The 18,468-nt window shown below is 42.7% G+C and overlaps 1 protein-coding gene across 1 annotated transcript; it reads left to right on the top strand.

Annotated features, from left to right (window-relative positions):
• Window positions 1-7,567: 7,567 nt before the first annotated feature.
• SDHAF4 (succinate dehydrogenase complex assembly factor 4) lies at window positions 7,568-15,083 on the top strand. The gene is made up of 3 exons (XM_015412677.1): window positions 7,568-7,661; window positions 12,742-12,894; window positions 14,802-15,083. The coding sequence occupies exons 1-3, from the start codon at window positions 7,622-7,624 to the stop codon at window positions 14,909-14,911; spliced, it is 303 nt and encodes a 100-aa protein (XP_015268163.1). The 5' UTR covers window positions 7,568-7,621; the 3' UTR covers window positions 14,912-15,083.
• The last annotated feature ends 3,385 nt before the right edge of the window (window positions 15,084-18,468 follow it).

The following is an 18,468-nucleotide window of genomic DNA, read 5'->3' as shown; positions in this document are numbered from 1 at the left end:
CTGAATTCCACTGGGGAATAAATATTGCTGCTTGTTCATTTCAGCTGTCACTGCAAGACCCCCAGTCTATGCGTGTTCTGAGTACAGAAGTCTGTCCTACTGGGTTCCAAGAAATAACTCCTGAGCGCAACTGTGCATGGGATTACAAATCAATAGGATTGCAAATGTTTATTGTCACTGAGATAAAAACACCTGCAATTATCACTATTTATGCACAGAAGCGTTTTGGGCATGTATAAAAATCATTTTTGTAGGAATACAGTTGATAAAAAGAGTTTTCATGTTTTATGTTGGTTTTTGTGAAGCTTTTCTTGTCTGTTTCTTAAGCCACTTGAAAAGCCAGCACTTTGGGAGGGTGGGGATCAGATGAGCCTCTTTAACAAAATGCCATGAGTCTGGGGGGAGGCTGCAGTAAGGTGGGGAAACTGGGCACAAAATAATCTCTCTCTCTCTCTCTCTCTCTCTCTCTCTCTCTCTCTCTCTCTCTCTCTCTCAACAATGAAAACCTTGTTCTGCTGTACTTTGTCAGTGAAAGGTAGAGTGGGTTTCAGTTTCAACACATACCCATTTTGTTTTCCACAAGGCTTCCCAGACTGATGCATAGAACCCACGTTTTTCAATAGCCTTAGGCAATGCTTAAATTGGGGTGGGGAATGACTTAATGAAACCCATAAGCCCCATCTCTATTTTAACTCCTTCGTTGGTCCTTATAAGCCGTACTCTATGTTCTGTTCCTACATGATGGTGTTTTAATTATGCATATAATTCTGGAATCGTTAATAAGCCCTGTTTACTAGGGAGGGCATATGCACAGCAATTAAGAAAGTGCTCTGAAATTGTTTGTCCTCTTCATTTCAGCTATTCAGGCTGTACCAAGACCAACAATATATCACTTTTGCTGCACTTGCACTCTTTTAGCTATGCTGAGATGTTCCTGTGAGCATTGTTTTCGGTTCCTATTACCAAAACAAATATACAAAGACCTTTTTTTCTTCCCCCAAAAACAACGAGGAATGAGTTCCTATACTCAGTTTGTAATGACAATGCCTTGTACTGGCAAAGAAAGAGCTCAAGGATAAGCTGAGTGTGTACTCTTAGATTCCTGTCTCCATTACCAATTCACTTAATGGCACAAGAGATGCTACTAATGTATCTGGAAGAGAAGGGTAGATTTACTTGGCTTTGAAGATCACTATCAGTTGGATTCCAAGTCTCCTGTGACCACTGTTCATTTGTGTATGTTTTTAAATCACTCCATCTGGTTCCTATACAGCCCTGATGTTATAAAAATTTGTTGTGCAATTATTCCACTGAATCTTCAGAGCCAGTCCACTGTCAGTCTGTCTTGTTGGATCACTTATGAGCTGTTTCAGTTCATTTCACTTGTTCAGTTTTGTTTGCATCTGCATACAGCCATTCTAGCGTTGTGGTCCAGCTGCTGTCCTTTGGAAGAGAACTCCAATTAGATTTTTGCTCCATTCTCTGCCCCTGGAAGCTCTTTTTTCTTCCACTAAACATTTTATTGGAAGGGTGTCAGTTCCACTTTTGTTCCATGCTCTTCTTCTTGTTTGTTTTTTGCCTCCTACTCCAGTTGCTCTTATTTATGGCTCCTTCCTTGCAGCTTTCATCCTTGGAGTTTTTTTCCAACCCTCCCCACTACAATTTATGTAATCCATTTTTAAAAATCCATTCATTCTGATGATAAACAGTGCTCTAATTAATGAAGATTACTGGTTTTGTCATGCAGCTGATTTTCTTTCCTCAAGCTCCCCATTACTTATTCAAGAGCGAGCAGCATCAATAGCCGGAATAAGGAACTGTAACGTATGCATCTTTACATCTCAAATTCTGCTCCCTGCCGTCAAAAGTAATTCATTCCTATGACCAGGAGACTATCCTTTGACACTCCCTAGCATTCTCTCCAGCACAAAGCTGTTTTTATGCAGCACTTCTAGATATAGGATGCCTCCAAGCCAGCATTTAGGAACAAGGCTTTGTGGACCAAAATAAGCCTTAGACCTCCACAAATTACAGCCTTTGTCACTGAATGACGAAGTGGCCTAAAGCCGAAAGAAGAGCTACAATAAATGTTTTAGTTTTTACCATTTTGGTGGTCATTAGCTGGAGGGGCTGTGGCTCAGCGCTAGAGCATCTGCTTAGGATGCAGAAAGTCTCAGGTTCAATTCCCAGTATCTCCAGCTAAAAGGATGTGTTCATGTAATGCTGCTGCTTTCTATGTTTAAAAACTGTGTACTTCATACCATCATACTGTGTATCAAATGAGAAGGGAGCACTCACTGGAGAAGACCCTAATGCTGGGAAAGATTGAAGGTCAAAGAAGACGGGGACGGCAAAGGATGAGATGGTTAGACAGTGTCATAGATGCAACGAACATGAAATTGAGCACACTTCAGAGGACGCCGGAAGGCCTGGCAGGAACTGGTCCATGGGGTCGCGAAGAGTCGTACTCGACTGTGCGACTGAACAACAACAACTTCATATCGGCGTCGCTAGAATTTTCAGTTGACACCTACAAATATAAAAAGTTTTGTATCAGTGAATATTCTCCAGGAAATGCTGCAATTGAGTGGGTTAAATCCATCAGAAAAGTTGATGGGAGAAGTTGGCTGAGTGGCTCTTTACCCATCTGCTCTAAGAAGCCTCCATGTCCCAGAAATCCTCTCTAAGGGTTGAGAGAGCCTGGTAAACAAAATACACTCCAGGGTGGGATGCTGCAGCAACAAGGCCAATCAAGTAAACTTGCCGCCTCCTCCTCCCTCTTCTGCTGGCAGCTTGTTTCAGCAGAGGAAGAAGCTATTTTATCTGATTCCCCTCCTCATCACTATAGCAGTTTGTATTGTGGTGTATTTTGTTAGTGACCCACTTGACCACTTCCTTCTACTAGCTTTTCTGGGTTGCATCCACAGTCATTTCCAACTAGATTGGCATGTCCATACAGGATCCGATTGTTGTAGTGCAATAAAGCAATATCCAATGATGCATGGATAAAGCCCTGCTAGACCCAATCGGTTGTTTAAAAAGAATCCTGGATGCTCCGCTAAAGGGACAGTTTTCCATTGTTGCTAAAATCATCATCATTTTTCTCATACTTGAGAAATATTGATGGACGCATTAAACTGATGCATCTTTTGGCACTCTGAAAGGTTCTAGGATTTTTAACTTATAAAAAGTGTTATTCACTCAGAAATGTTCTCAAATCCTTTGTGATATTGTTGTTTCTTGCATCTCTATTTCTGCTCAATGAACACATCATTTTTTCCTTCTCTCTTATGTAATCCTACCCCTTCACACAGGAGCCTTCCTCCAACAGAAGGCTTCTCAAACTTTGGTTATCTTCTGTCCCACACTTCTGGCACTAACCCCCTCCCCTTTTTTTCAAAACCATCATTCTGGATATAAGCAACCTTAGCTAAATTTCTGCACACTTTACTATCTACTCAGTCTTATTTTAAAGCACTATCCTTTCCCCTTTCCATTTTATTTGTCTGTACTCTGTTGGAGTGCTCAGTTTTCTTCTGTTTTATGGTGTGCTAGTAGCAAAGCCCGTTGTAAAATCAAAACAAGCTCTAGGAAGATGGGACATGTCAGCATGTACACAGGCCCTCCCCCACCACCATTCCGGTTTCTCCCCCAGTCCCCAGGGTTGAGGGCTGACGGAAGGCCCGCCACCATCTCCCTACCCAGCTGGCTCCGGCAGCCTCCTAGCTGCCTCTACCATCCTCCACCCCGGCAGCTTATGCAGGGGAGTTCAGTGAATCACCGCTTGGGGCTGTGCAGCTCCTGGAGGTCAGCCTCGCCCTCCTTGTTGGCCGCCTTCTTCTCCCTGGCACTGTCGGCCGTCAGCCTACCACCCGGCCAGCCACCTGCAGGCGGACGATGACAACCGCTGCAGCGCCGCTATGATCAGCCTTGGCCTGATGACCCTCTGCTCACTGGAGCGTCCCACCACCCGGCCACCTCTACCGCCCCAGCAGCTCACGCAGCAGAGGTTGGTGAATCGCCGCTCAGGGCTGTGCAGCTCTTGCATGTTGGCCTCACTGTCCTCGTTGGCCACCTTGTCCTTCATGGCACCAGCGTCCATCCACTTGCTGCACACCTGGCTACCTGCAGCTGGCTGCGGCCGCCACCAACCACTGCAGTGCTGCCATGATCAGGCTTGGCCTCAGGACACTCCACCCTCTGGATCATCCAGCCTGTCCGTCGCCTCCCAGCATACTGAGGCCGAGACATTGGCCGCCAGTTCTTTGGGTGGAACTAAGGTAACACAGCCACCAATGGATAGAGACACCTTGTGATTGACACATCAGAGAGCCAACTTATTTGGGAGCATGTGGAATGTTCTGGAGAAGTGCCACCCAAAAACACAATTATATAAAAGGAGAGATTTATGTTGTGTTCTTCCACTTCATTCACTGTACTGTATAAATCTTCTACATTGTGATGTCATTTCTTCCTGTGTTGACAATATCCATTCAAATTTCTCTTTAATCTGCTTTAGAAGCATTAGTGACCCCACAACCACCACCACATTTTTTAATAGCTCAGTATTTACTGGACTACATTTAGATCCTGATAACTGAATTAACATTGAATGTTGTTTCCTCCCACCACTTTCTCTATGCATTTGCTTCATATGCTGCCACATACAGGTGGGTGAGTGTCTAAGAATTTTGTTGTATTCTTCTCTTTATACAGTTCTCTCTTTCCTCTCCTTCCACTGAGTTTATTCCATGAATATTTGAAATTGGTATTTGTTCCTGTACATAACTATAGGTACCTCTGTTATAGCTCTCCTTTCCCCGCACAAAACAAAAAGTTCTCACAGGCTTGAGACAACTAATATCCTCAATCCTGTTTCCTCCTTCAGACTTTATCGTGTTGTTTGGGGTCTCATACCCTTTTTCTTAAGTTGGAAAGTTTTGGTTTTCTGCATACATTGTGAGATCTAGGGTATGAAGACACCCTTACATTGTCTGGTGGGGCCAAGTTTGCTACTTTTGTTGGTGGCATTTTCTTTTACATTAGAAGGTGGAGACTTAGTTGTATTAGTCTGCTGTGGCCAGGGGTCATTTCCTGCAGGAGCGCACAGGAGTGGAGCTCCGGCAGTAAAGAGCCCAGGGGGTGGGCACATGCAACAAGCCCCACCCCCAGCAGCCCTCAGTCAGAGCAAGAAGCAGCCAGGTAAATTGCAGAGCCCCCCCGGCCCAAAAGAGTCCAGTGGCACCTTTAAGACCAAGTTTTATTCAGGTACAAGCTCTCCCTTCTCTGCGAGGACAGATCTGCACGTGTTGTCCCCCCCCCCCAATAGCTAGCAATCCAAAAGAGTTCAGTGGACCCTGAGCGGTGGGCAGTGTTCCCTCTAAGCTGAGTTAGTATGAGCTAGCTCACAGTTTTTTAGCCTCCAGCTCACAGATTTTTGTCTTCGCTCAGGAAGGGATGGCTCCAGAGCAAATTACTTTATGCAGTAGCCAAATCGCTCACTCACAACTTTAATGTCAGTAGCTCACAAAGTAGAATTTTTGCTCACAAGACTCCACAGCTTAGAGGAAACATTGGCGGTGGGTGTTGCCTTCTGACACTCTTCCGGTGATGACAGGGGGTGTGACATATGCAAATAAGTTATACTAATGAGTTATGCTAATGAGCTCCTGCACCTCTTTTTCTACGAAATGACCCTTGGCTGTGGCAAAATAAGAGTCTCGAGCCACCTTACGTTTATTTTATGTATTTACTTACTTCATTTATAATCCACTTTAAACACTCAAACAACACTGTAATCACTTTATTAAAATGCCCTCCTGAATAATTCTTGACTACCAAGTAGGCTATTCCACCTGATGGGAGCCACAATAGAGGATGCGTATGTATGGGCAACTGTTGATTTTTACCCATTTGCCAGGTGACATCTTCAGGAGGCTTTGCTCAAACTAACAAAGGTGTTGCTTTATCTAAAGCTATTTAATAAAACTACAACCTTCTTCTCTTTATAAAATCTCCCTTGAACAGAGATTAACACATTTATTGTGGTATAACGTATTGTGAGCCAGAACCCACTATCAGCACCAGGAAAATAATAGTAATGGTTTTTAACATCATGATTGAAGCTTATACCAGAGCACCTTGCGGGGAGGGTGGGGTATAAATACAAAATAATAATCATGATACAAGTCTTTTTGTAAAGAAGTCAGAGGGAAGGGTTATGACTTAGAATGGCCTAAAATTTATTTTGCAAAGTTAAAGCTCCATGTTCTTTGTGATCATATTTTGCAGTATGTAGTGCAAAAATGAAGCTCTAAGCCAGAAAGAAAGGTATCTGAAAGGGAACAATCTTACAGTCAGATGTGTATGACTTGGAGTGGTCAAAGGTCTATTTTAGAGGTTCAGGGAGCTCACCTAACAGTGTTTGAATAAGAATTTGATAATTGTCTTAAGCAGGTACTGTTTTTAAAGTTAGTTTGGTGTAGTGGTTAGGAGTGCAGACTTTAATCTGGGAGAACCGGGTTTGATTCCCCACTCTTCCACATGCAGTTCCTTGTGTGACCTTGGGTCAGTGACAAGTTCTCTGAGAGTGTCTGTTGTGTGGAGGGGAAGGGAAGAGATTGTAAGCAGCTCTGAGACTCCTTTGGGTAGTGAAGGGTGGGGTATAAATCCAATCTCACCCTCTTCTATTTTAACTCTCTAAGGGTGTTCCCTTCTAATTCTGTCCTTCATCCAGTTAGGAATAACAGATGTTCCAGTAGTCTAATTTTTCACGCTAATGCTATTAATAAAGTAGTATTTTAAATGGCTATGCCATAATGTCAGAACTGAATTTTCAAGGCCATTCTCTACAACTTTGACATTAAGACAGAGGGGTTAAGTCTATCATCTTGAAGGTTTAATTCGTGCAGAACAGCTACAACCTCCAGAAATAATTATGATGGGGGCGGGGGGGGCATGAAAGTGCTCTATTTGACCCTGACCCAGTCACACATTCTCAGCCCGATCAACCTCACAGGGTCGTTGTGACGAGAAAATGGAGGCAGGGAGAAAGATGTAAGCTGCTTTCTGTCCCCGTTGGGGGAAGGGCTTGGTATAAATGAAATGAGTAAAAGGGTCCAGCTCCTCACCTGATGGAGAACCAAATAGGTGGTGGAGTGGATTTACTCGCAAACCAGTCCTAAATAGCTCTATGGATCCGACTTCCCGCAGCCTGGTAACTGCGAAGCCTCCCAAGCCAGATGTAATCGAGGGAGATGCAGCATCTATTATCTGCTCCCGGGTCTGAGGATGTAACTAGCTGCGGACACCCTTTCGGGCTGTTTGGAGCCTGTGAACGAAGCTCCTGATCTACACCCCATCTAAGTTGCTGCCGCCACCCCCCCCCGGGTCTCCGAGGGTGACTGAGCTGCGCTTATTCTGTCCAGCGCGGTTCTCTCCTGTAGCAAGCGGAACTGAAAACGTATTCCTGCAAACCCGGTATGGCGGTTCTGACTGGGAAAGGGAGCCGCCCACAAACGGTCCCCCTCCCACCCCCTGCGTTGCAGGCTCGGAAGCTTTAGGAAGCGCGCCAGAGCAAACCAGAAGGCCTAGCGAGCCTCTTCCGGGTTCCGGCCAGGAAATGGCTGCGAGGCGGCTGGGCCGATCTTTAATCGCTACTAGTAAGTGGTTATTATCGGAAACTGTGGCTGGGAGGATGGAGGGCTGCAGCGCTACGCTGTGCTGCACGGCTGGCCTGGCTTTTTAAAAATAGGCGTTTTGCTGTCCAGCCGGAGGCGAGATTTTATTCAGTTAGGGACCCTAAATTTATCCTGACCTGCTCTAAGAAGCTCGGGACAGTCCAGACGGGACTCCCCCCCCCCCCCTTTACCCTCACAGCAACCCTGCGAGTAGGCTGAGAGATGCGGCTGAGCGGGGAGTTCCAGCAGAGCCTTCCCTGTCGCAAAACAATCCTAGCATGTCATAACTCTCTTACTGCACTGTCCTTTCAGTTAACAAGACGGTGGAGGGACAGGGAGGGAACTCTCGAGGGATAATTCCACTGGGCAATGGATTCAGATGAAACCCTAAATGACTGAATTGACCAGTGGGTTATATTCTTTCTTAAATCGGTGTGGTGGAGTCGTACGGGCGAATGCTTTGTTGTGGTTTTTTTTTTTAAACCTTTTTATGTATTTTATTAGAACATAAAATACAATTTTAAACCTTGTGCATAACTTAACACAGGTAACCAATAACAGGTCCGTTTCGATTGACCTAGATGTGAAAACCATAGTAATATAATAGATCTTGTCTCACTAACCTGTTAGTGTTCTTTGAGGGGGGTGAACAACGGGGACCCAATAGATGTTGGTTAACCTTGACTTCTAGAAAGCTTTTGATAAAGTTACTCATCAAATGCTCCTAAGTAAGCTCAATAGTCATGGGACAAAAGAACAAGTCCTTTTGTGGATCAAAAATTGGCTAATTAATAGGAAAGAGAGAGTGAGTCTAAATGGGCAATTTTCTCAGTGGAGGGTGGTAAGCAGTGGGTTACCGCAGGGCTCAGTACTGGTTCCGATGCTTTTTAACTTGTTCATTAATGATTTGGAGTTGAGAGTAAGCTTGAAGTGGCTAAATTTGCAGATGACATGAAATTGTTCAGGATGGTGAAAACCAGGGAGGATTGTGATGCACTCCAAAGGGATCTGTCAAGGATGGGCGAGTGGGCGTCAGCATGGCAAATGGGGTTCAGTGGGGCGAAGTGCAAAGTGATGCACATTGGGGCCAAAAATCCTAACTATAAATACACATTGATGGGGTCCAAACTGGTGGAGATGGACAAAGAGAGAGGTCTTGGAGTCATAGTAGATAACTCAATGAAAATGTTGAGACAGTGTGTGACTTCAATAAAAAAGGCCAATGCTATGCTGGGGATTATTAGGAAGGGAATTGAAAACAAATCAGCCAGTATCATAATGTCCCTGTATAAATTGATTGTGCAACCTCATTTAGAATACTGTGTGCAGTTCTGGTCACCACACCTCAGAAAAGATATAGCACTGGAAAAAGTGCAGAAAAGGGCAACTAGAATGATAAAAGGGTTGGAACACTTTCCCTATGAAGGAAGGTTACAGCGCTTGGGGCTCTTTAGCTTGGAGAAATGACGACTGAGTGGTGACATGACAGAGGTTTACAAGATTATGCATGGGATAGAGCAGGTAGAGAAAGAAGTACTTTTCTCCCTTTCTCACAATACAAGAATTTGTGGGCACTCAATGAAATTGCTGAGCAGTCTGATTAGAACGGATAAAAGGAAGTACTTCTTCACCCAAAGAGAGATTAACACATGGAATTCACTGCCACAAGAGGTGGTGGCAGCTACAAGCATGGATAGCTTCAAGAGGGAATTGGATAAATATATGAGGCAGAGGTCTATCAGTGGCTATTAGCCACAAGGTATAGATAGGAACTCTCAATCTGGGACAAGTGATGCTCTGTATTCTTGGTGCTTGGGGGGGGCGTATGACAGCCAATGTGATGTAGCAGTCAGGGCTTCAGAGCACGGGAGAGGCTGCAGGTGTGTGTGAGGTGGAAAGCTGAAGAGTGAGGGGGGAATAAAGGTAGGTTGATGATTGGCTGGGAAGGAGATAGGGTTGCCAACTCCAGGTGGGAAATTCCTGGAGATGTGAGGGATGGAGCCTGGAGAGAGTAAGGTTTCAGGACGCGTGGGACCTCAGACAGGTACAAAGCCATAGACTCCACCCTCCAAACCAACCATTCCCTTCTGGGGAGCCATCATTGCCAATCTCCAGTTGAGAGCTGGAGATCACTCAAAATTACACCTGTTCTTTAGGTAGCAGAGATCAGTTCCTCTGGAGAAAATGGTGGACTCAGTGTCATCCCCTCACCATAAAATCAACGCCCAGGCCAAACCCCTGGACCTAGAAACACGAAATTCGGGAAGAGCGCTCCTACCATGGCATAGATGCTCACTAAGAAGGGATTTTTAGAAATTCTACCCCTAAGTGGGTCAAAAGGGGTAAAATGTGCTTCTCCCATTGATTCCTATGTGGCTGCCAGGCAGTTGTCTCCTTGCTCACCCCCCCTCTCTGATTGGTCAGCTGCAGAGCTCAGTGTTCTGAGGTTAAAAAAAAAAACAGTTCCAGGACACTGCAGAGAGCTCATGATAGTTGGGGAAATCAGGAATGGCCAACAACCACCTGTGAGGTTCAGTAATGCTGCTGGCCTAGCTTCTCTGGCCTCCCCCCAACCTCCTAAACCTAACAGGCGGTTGTTTGTTAGGTGCAGCAGCTGTTGCAGGGTGCTTAAAGCCACAAGGGAGCCCACCCCAGCAGTAACGCCTTAGTGATCCATCCAGCCCTGCCTCCACAATGGCTTCTAATACTCCTCTCCCTCCTCCTCCTACACTGGACAGGCAGCTGCCTGTCAGGTGTAGGAGAGGAGGTGGGATGCTTACAGCCGCTGGGGAGGTTTGCTCAGCAGGACTGCCTTAGTCCTGTTGCTGGCCCAGCCTCTCTGATGCCTTTAAATACCCCCCCAACACCAGACAGGCGGGTGTCTGCCAGGTGTAGGAGCAGGGCCAGGGTACTTTAATCCATCAGGGACGCTGCCCCAGCAGGATCACCTTAGCGATGCTGCTGGCCCAGCCTCTCTGATGTCTTCCAACTCCCCCCCCCCCCCACTACACCAAACAGGCAGTTTTCTGTCAGGTGCAGCAGCAGTTGCAGGGTGCTTAAAGCCACCAGGGAGTCCACCCCAGCAGTAACGCCTATGTTCTATGTTGCCTGCTCCAGAGTGAGTTCACCAAGCAGCCTGGTGATCCTAGCACCTGAGGGCAGAACCACCAATGTGGTCTACAGAGAGGTCCTTCAGTAGAGAGAAAAAAGTAGATGTGTCTCACTTCATTTTTTACACTACAATCTTCTCCATTAGAATTCCTACAACAAATGTCACATTTCAGACTTCACATTTTCAGCATTATAACTGGATTTACAGAACTCAAATACCATAGCGAAGCACGGGTATCAGGCTAGTATTTTAATAAATCTAGACATGGGATTTATCACAACAGCAACTCTTTAGCTGCCTGGATGAACAGGAAAATACGCTCTGTGACTTTTTTAGTTGTTTAGACAGATTCACATAATGTAGACTAATTATTGTTATATGTTAACTACCCTTTTGTGTTTGAAATCATTGTGGTCACAAAGTGCTAAAACATTTGTCCAGTTTTGCAATACCCATTTAGGATTAGAATGATAATCCAGGTTGGTAGTACCACCAGATGGTTTTTACTATATTGCAGATTCATTAATCAAAGTAGCTGTTTTATTGCAAAGGAACTTCAGAAACAGACTAGAAAGGCAAATTGCTGAGTTGAAAGTTATTACAACACTCAGAACAATGGAATCCCCAGGATTTAACAGAGATATTGGTTTCTTATCTCCTAAATATGTTAACCTCATTCAGCCTTTACATCTGTATTCCCACCAACTGAAGGGCCATTTTATGTTATCTTTTATTTGGAATAATAGATTTTGGTGTAACTTAATGAATAGTAGAAATTGGAGTGTATTTCTCTGGTCTGGGGACAGGGGAGATAAATCTGCACATCCAGTCGCCCCACTTCAAAGAAGAAGATGCTGTAAACTCATCTCCATGTTGAGAGGAGATGGATGAACATAAGAACATAAGAGAAGCCAATGCTGGATCAGGACAATGGACCATTCAGTCCAATACTCTGTCACACAGTGCCCCAAAATACCAGGTGCCATCGGGAGGTCAACCAGTGGGGCCAGGACACTAGAAGCTCTCCCACTGTTGCCCCCCCAGCCCCAGGAATACAGATGGCAGGGTCTCAGTTACTCTCAGCATTCCACAATTAAGGATACATCAATCTCCAATTTTGACATTCTTGTTTCCTTCACTGTTTTTGCTCCAAAATTGAACCCAAACAAATGGTTACCATATAAACTAAGCTTATTATATACCTATATGTATGGACTAGTAATTTCCAGTTTTGTTTCTGTATCTGTCTTGACTCTAATTGTCTCTTCCTGGCAACTAAACCCCCACCCCACCCTCTCTCTTTCTATATCTAATGGTTGAGGAAATTCTGTTACACTGTATCTGAACAAGTGTGCTTGCACAAAAAAGCTTATACCTTGAATAAAACTTTGTTGGTCTTAAAGGTGCCACTAGTCTCAAACTGGGAAAAACTCCACTCTAAGAGAGCTGTTGCGAGAATGAATACATTATGGAACTAGATAGACTTACAATGCAGTCCTAAACAAAGTTATACCCTTCTAAGTAATTGAAATTAGTAGGTTTAGAAGGGTGTAACTCTCTTCAGGATTTCACTCCCAAGTATCTGATTATATATATAAGGCAGGTTCTTCTTAGATTCCTTTCAAAGTCATTTTTGTCAGTCATACTGAAGACCTTGCATATTTAAACAGGTAACCATCATCTGATTGTGTATGTTTGTGAAAAAGGGAGAACTTTATCTGTGATGTATAGTGTTAACAGCTGCCACATTTTTACATGGGTCTGCTATTGTATAGCCTCAGTTGGGGGTCTAACAATAAGTCCACTGGATTTTAAATCTATTCTGTGATGGCCATGCCTCAAAACATTTACCGGTACTTCTTTATTTCCTTAGGTTGATTTGAACACTGGGAATGTTAGGCATTCTATGAGAACTCATCTGAATAAATAACATATGTTTATCTATAATAGGGTCAGTTGTGCTGTATAATTCTTTGGGAAGTGCTAACTTTAGCACCAAAGGGAATGCTGAGCCCATCAAGCAACCACTTAAGAAACCAAAATTACCTCTAGGTCGTTTTGATGAGTCAGAGGAATCTGGTGCAGAAAAAGAGCCACTAGAAAGTAAGTAATCTTTTTCTGTGTAATAGTAATATATATATGAACATTTGAAAAATGGTGCCAAGTCATGAGAGATGCTGCAAATTCCTTGAGTCAAGCAATACTGGCAACTACTCAGTTTGTGAAAGATCTTTCATACACATTTGGGCCCTATTGCAATCGTTTTGTTAGAAGATTAAAACAGGATAATTTATTTTTCTGTATTGGAAGGGGATTTTAGGTTGTAGAGCTTTTAGATATTGCCCTTCTGGCAGGCATCGTTTGTATGTTAGAGGTGTTTCTTTTTTTTCTAATATTAACACTTCAAGAGATGGATTCAGAGAATGATGACCAAAAGGAAAATAGTTGTTAGCAATGTTCTCAAAGAGTATACACAGAGTATATACAAGAGTATACACAGTGCTGTATTAAGTAAATTGCATAGCACATCTTATGCGATCACATATATAAAAGGCTGTGTAAAAATATTGTGCAAGCCGAAGAATATCTTTAGATTAGTTTCAGTGTTGTATCATAAGGTGTAAAGAAGTCATTTGATGAGTGGAAGAGACTTTTGGATTCAGCCACCAATTTCTGTTTCTAAAAATAAGGTTGTTTTGAAAGCTGACACAGATCTCTCCCCCTTACATTCATTTCCATGCATCCTTGTTTTCTGGTCTGTTCTTTCACCCTGTTATGTTCATTTGCTGATGCAATCTGAGTTCCTGTTTGGTATCTCATAAAATATTTAGAGATTCTGGACCTTCAAGCATCAGCTCATTGTCCTTCTAAATGTGGGTTTTACTTGATTTGTAAATGTAAGGGCATGTTACCATATTCTGGGGCATTAAAATAGTACTTTACAAGACAATGTAGGGAGCGATCCTAAAAAAGTCTAATCTGAAGTAAATCCCATTTTTTCAGTGGGGCTTACTTCCAAAAAAATTTTTTAGGATTACAGACAAATTATCCTGGACTAAACTTGGTTAACAGAAGCCCTGAATTTATATGTGTGTGTGTATGTGTGTGTGTATGTATTTAACTTCAGGACTCTTGTTCTATTAAAGTATAGCAAAATATTTCTGTTACAGGTATTCCCCTCCCTTCCATGGGTAGGTGTGTCATGCGTATATAGTAATACTATTTTTATTTTATTGTGATTTATATCCCACCCCTCTCCTGCAATATGGGGTTTGGGGTGGCTCACAGCATTTTAAAAGACATACAGCAGTTAAAATGTTTACATTCTCTCAGTACCTAAAAATATTCCAAAGAGAAAACATCTGGCATTGAAAATAAAAGGATTAACTAAAGGCCTGATAGAACAATTCCATCTTACACACCCTGCAGAACCTTGGCAGGTCCCACAGGGCACGTGTCTCCTCTGATAAAGCATTCCACCAGGACATGGCTATGATGGAAAAAGCCCTCGCCCTGGTAGAAGCAAGATGGACTTCCTGAGTATCAGGCACGGTTAAAAAATTGTGTGATGATGAGCGCAAGCAAGTGGGAGATCATATCGGGAGAGGCAGTCCAGGTCATGCCAGTCCCAGACAGTTTAGGTCTTTAAAGGTTATAACCAGCATCTTTAACCTAATCCGAAAACAAACTGACGACCATTGCAGTTGCCTCAAGATTGGCTGCATATGGGTAGGCCAAGATCAGCCAGGCAACAACCTGGCAGCTGCATTCTTGTTCGCCTGAAGTTTCCAAAGTATCCCCAAGGGCAGCCCTGTGTAGAGTGCATAGCAGTAGTCTAGTCTGGAGGTGACCGTGGCATGGGTGACTGTGGCAAGATCTGGCCAGGTCAAATAGGGGGCCAGTTGGTGTAGAAAGAAAACTGCTGACCTCAGCACTGTGGACACTTCTTTGACTATGAGTCTTATGGCTCAGTAGGACTGCCTGATTATTTGCATTTTGATATACCCTAGAATTTCCTGATGACATCAATCCTGCAACAAAAGAAAAGGGTGGACCCAAAGGCCCTGAACCAACCCGTTATGGAGACTGGGAGCGAAAAGGACGCTGTATAGATTTTTAAATGGCTCCATACGGTAACATGATGTATTTGGATGAAGGTTAAGCAAATGAAGATATTTAAACTGGATGATGCATGATCTTTCTTTCTGTATCTGTGTGTGCAGTTATGTGCTTTTAGCATCTATGTAATGGCAGTTATGCAAGATACTTCCTGTGAATAAATATAGTTCTAAGTACTGCTTAGGAGTCATTGCTTGCCTTTTTTAATCATCCTTGTTGCAGAGTTGGTGACGTGAATCTCATGGCTGGTTGAATTTTACTACGGCAACAGTCCTCTGCACACTTAACTTGGGAGTCCTTTCCACTGAGATTCAACTCCCCACTAACTTCCTCAGCCCAGAGTTACTTCAAAGAAAATCTATATTTGTTAGATAAGTGGCAGAACTTTTGATTGCGCTCTTATGTGACCAGGTTTCTTTTTAGAGTGCATAACCTTTGCTATCCACATACTATGAAGGAAAAGGTTGCTTTCCCATACATCTAACACTAAAGCAACTTGAAATTACCACATTCTTTTTGTTTTAAATGAACATTGGTTTCCTATGACTGTGTAATTATAGTTCCAGAGAAATTACAGCCGGGCTAATCCCCACTACCATCCTTAAATGTTTATGTGTCCCCCCCCCCCCTTAGATATTTAAATTTTTAAAATATGTTGCGATTCTCTTCTACAGTATGTTTTGACAGTGTTTCCCCAACACTGAGTATATTGCTCATCTACTCCTCTAAATGAAATGGTAGTTTGGAATGAATGAGCACTGACTTGCATTTAGGTGAAAAGTTTTCTTGCAAACTCATCTTCTAGTAGTCAAATTCTGGTGAGAAATTCATACTTTGATGCCTGGTCTAATTATTTTAAAATGTATGAATACTTCATATAATGAGTAATTTTGCTTTTCCACATTGGAGGATTTGGAGGTGGAATGTTTGGGGAGAGTACACCAATTTTTGGAAAAATAAAACAATGTTTTTATAGATTTGTTATCTGGGGAAAAAGTAGAACTGAAGGGGGGGAAATTGCAATATTTGATGGAAACTTAAAAACATTAAACATGTGGAAAGGGGTTAATTCTAATGTCTGGAAAACTCAACATCTCCTACATTAATATTTACGGAAGTTGAAACTGATGTAAAGTTGATTTTTTGCATTTTATTTATTTATAACTCACATTTCTTGCCAAGACTCAAGGATCATTACAAAATATTTAAAAAAACAATGCAATAGAACTAGAATTACAGACCTAGAAAACAATGCAACCTGTCAAACAGTGCAGAAAGTGTCTTACAAAGGCAGAAAACAATGCACTAAAAATGGATAATCATACAATAAGCATTGCAATATCCTATTCTCTTAAAAAAAACCTCCCTCCTGACCCGTTCCATTATACTGTATTTCTAATCCCTTTATAAAAATTCCTCCCTGAACATTTCTGTTTTGCACATTCTGTGAAATGATAGAAGTATGGGAGTCTTCCTGACCTCCTCAGTTATTGTTTTGATATAGTGATATATATATATTGCTTTTATGGAGTCTGAACTAAAATAAATTATTTTTGAAAGTATCCATTGGTAAACAACATTTAAAGACATAATGGTTGACAGTTCATAATTACATCTCTTTACAGCATTTGGATATAGTTAGGACCTTTAACGTCCTTTTCAATTGTCAATTTATATCCTTAATTGGTTCTTAGTTTTACAATTCTTATGAACTATTATATCAGTCAGACGATTACTTAGGTTGATGGGCTGCAATGACTCTACCAACTATACAGGTTAGTGCTACTATACCAGAAAAACACATCATAGCTAGTTCTAACACCTTTGTATAAAGCTGTTATATGGTACAGAATTGAGAAATAGTGTGGATCGTATTTGCGGCAAATACACCTATAACAAGCGTTACACCTACAGATTTGTCATTTGCCACCAAAACAGCTACAGTGATTCAACACCAGACCACAGCCTGAAGTGTAGTTTTAAACTGTCAAAATAAGGTTTCAGTTGCCAAGATACAGAGTAAGATAGCCCTCCTGCACATGCTAAGAACATGATATGCTGGTGTATCCAGAGTGCATACAGTTCTGAACATTGTTGAAGCTACATACCTTTAGGAATTGAGTGTTAGATATTCTGATATATTAGCATACTGGCCATTTTAATACTGAAATTAGTATATTAGCATAGTGAGTTTTAATACTGAAATCAGACAAAGGCCTATATGTATTGGTTTACATTCTCCACCATTGTAAAACTTGCAGGTTTTAGGGCCGTGTTGAAGAGTGAGATTTCTTTGGCAGAGAGAGTTCTTGAAGGGTTGTTTGTGGGGTGGTGGTGGCTATTTTGTACTATGTGTTAATCTTTAAATACAAATTGGACAAGAACATCCTTGACGCACATGAACAAGAACATCCAAGGAAAGGCAGTGTTGGCCCAAAAGCAACATCTTGAAGGCAACAATACTGTCCCTGGAACACGAGTTTGTGGAGGGAAAGTAAATTGCCAGAATTTGCAGGAAGCAGCAGTGAGGAGGAGGAGATGTATGATTCTGCCACATTTGCTGTGCAGCGCCTTCTCTTAGGCTACTTTTCCTAATGGGTTAAGAAGTCAGGCTTCCCTGTCAATGAGTGGGCAAAGAGTTGCCCTGGCAGGCAAGGGAAAGATTAATCTGGCCAAACTGCCAGACTAAGACTAGACAAGGCGGCTGTGTAGTCAGGAGGCAGTGTTGCCACCATTTGCTCTGTTTCCATGTCTTTAACAACAGCTGGACTCACAGAAATAACGTACATAAACTTTTACTCCACAAAGGCTTTGCCAAGCTTTTCCCACTACTGTTCTGCAGATGAAGCTGCTGCACAGAAGCAGGGCCAATGAAATACTAGGAGCTCTTAAGAGGAGGATTTTATACAGAAAAGAAGGTTTACAGTAATATACTCTTTGTCCAGATACACACATCCACTCTATCTGCAAACACGCAAGATATATTTTATGGGGTGGATCCCATGTTCCATTTCTGCCATCATAACAACCGTTAAATTGACAAAATAGCACTTGCATTGTTGGGGGGGGGGAGCAGTTTATGCTGGCTTCCTTCTCATTGTAGACCTCCACTTTGCCCCACCCGCACTGTTCCCCAAAGTCCCATCAAACCTATGAGCAGAATTTCAGGCAGCTCGGTAGGCTTAGGGAGGCAGGAAAGTTCACCTACCTCCACTGGCAGTGTTGGATCCAGCCCTATGAACATTTCACTAGTTGCCACTGTTTTTGAAATCCACTCTACTGCTCCCACACACCATTCTTTCCATTCATAACCATTAATATTTTCTACACAAAATCTCCTTCCAGTTGGGAAACCTACCGTGAAACGAGTGTTGGCTGCTTGCTTCTGTTCAACAGCAGCCATGAAAGCCAGTGTGGTGTAGTAGTTAGAGTTTCAGCCTAGGATCTGGGACACCCAGGTTTGATTCCCCACTCTGTCATGGAAGATCACTGGATATTTTGGGGGCAGTCATACTCACTCAGCCTTACCTAACTCACAGGGGTTTTGTGAGAGTAAAA

Source organism: Gekko japonicus, unplaced genomic scaffold (assembly GCF_001447785.1).
Source record: "Gekko japonicus isolate JY-2015 unplaced genomic scaffold, Gekko_japonicus_V1.1 scaffold806, whole genome shotgun sequence".
NCBI classification, from domain to species: domain Eukaryota; kingdom Metazoa; phylum Chordata; class Lepidosauria; order Squamata; family Gekkonidae; genus Gekko; species Gekko japonicus.
Note: the sequence above shows the minus strand (reverse complement) of the source record. Positions and strands in the feature narration are given on the sequence as shown.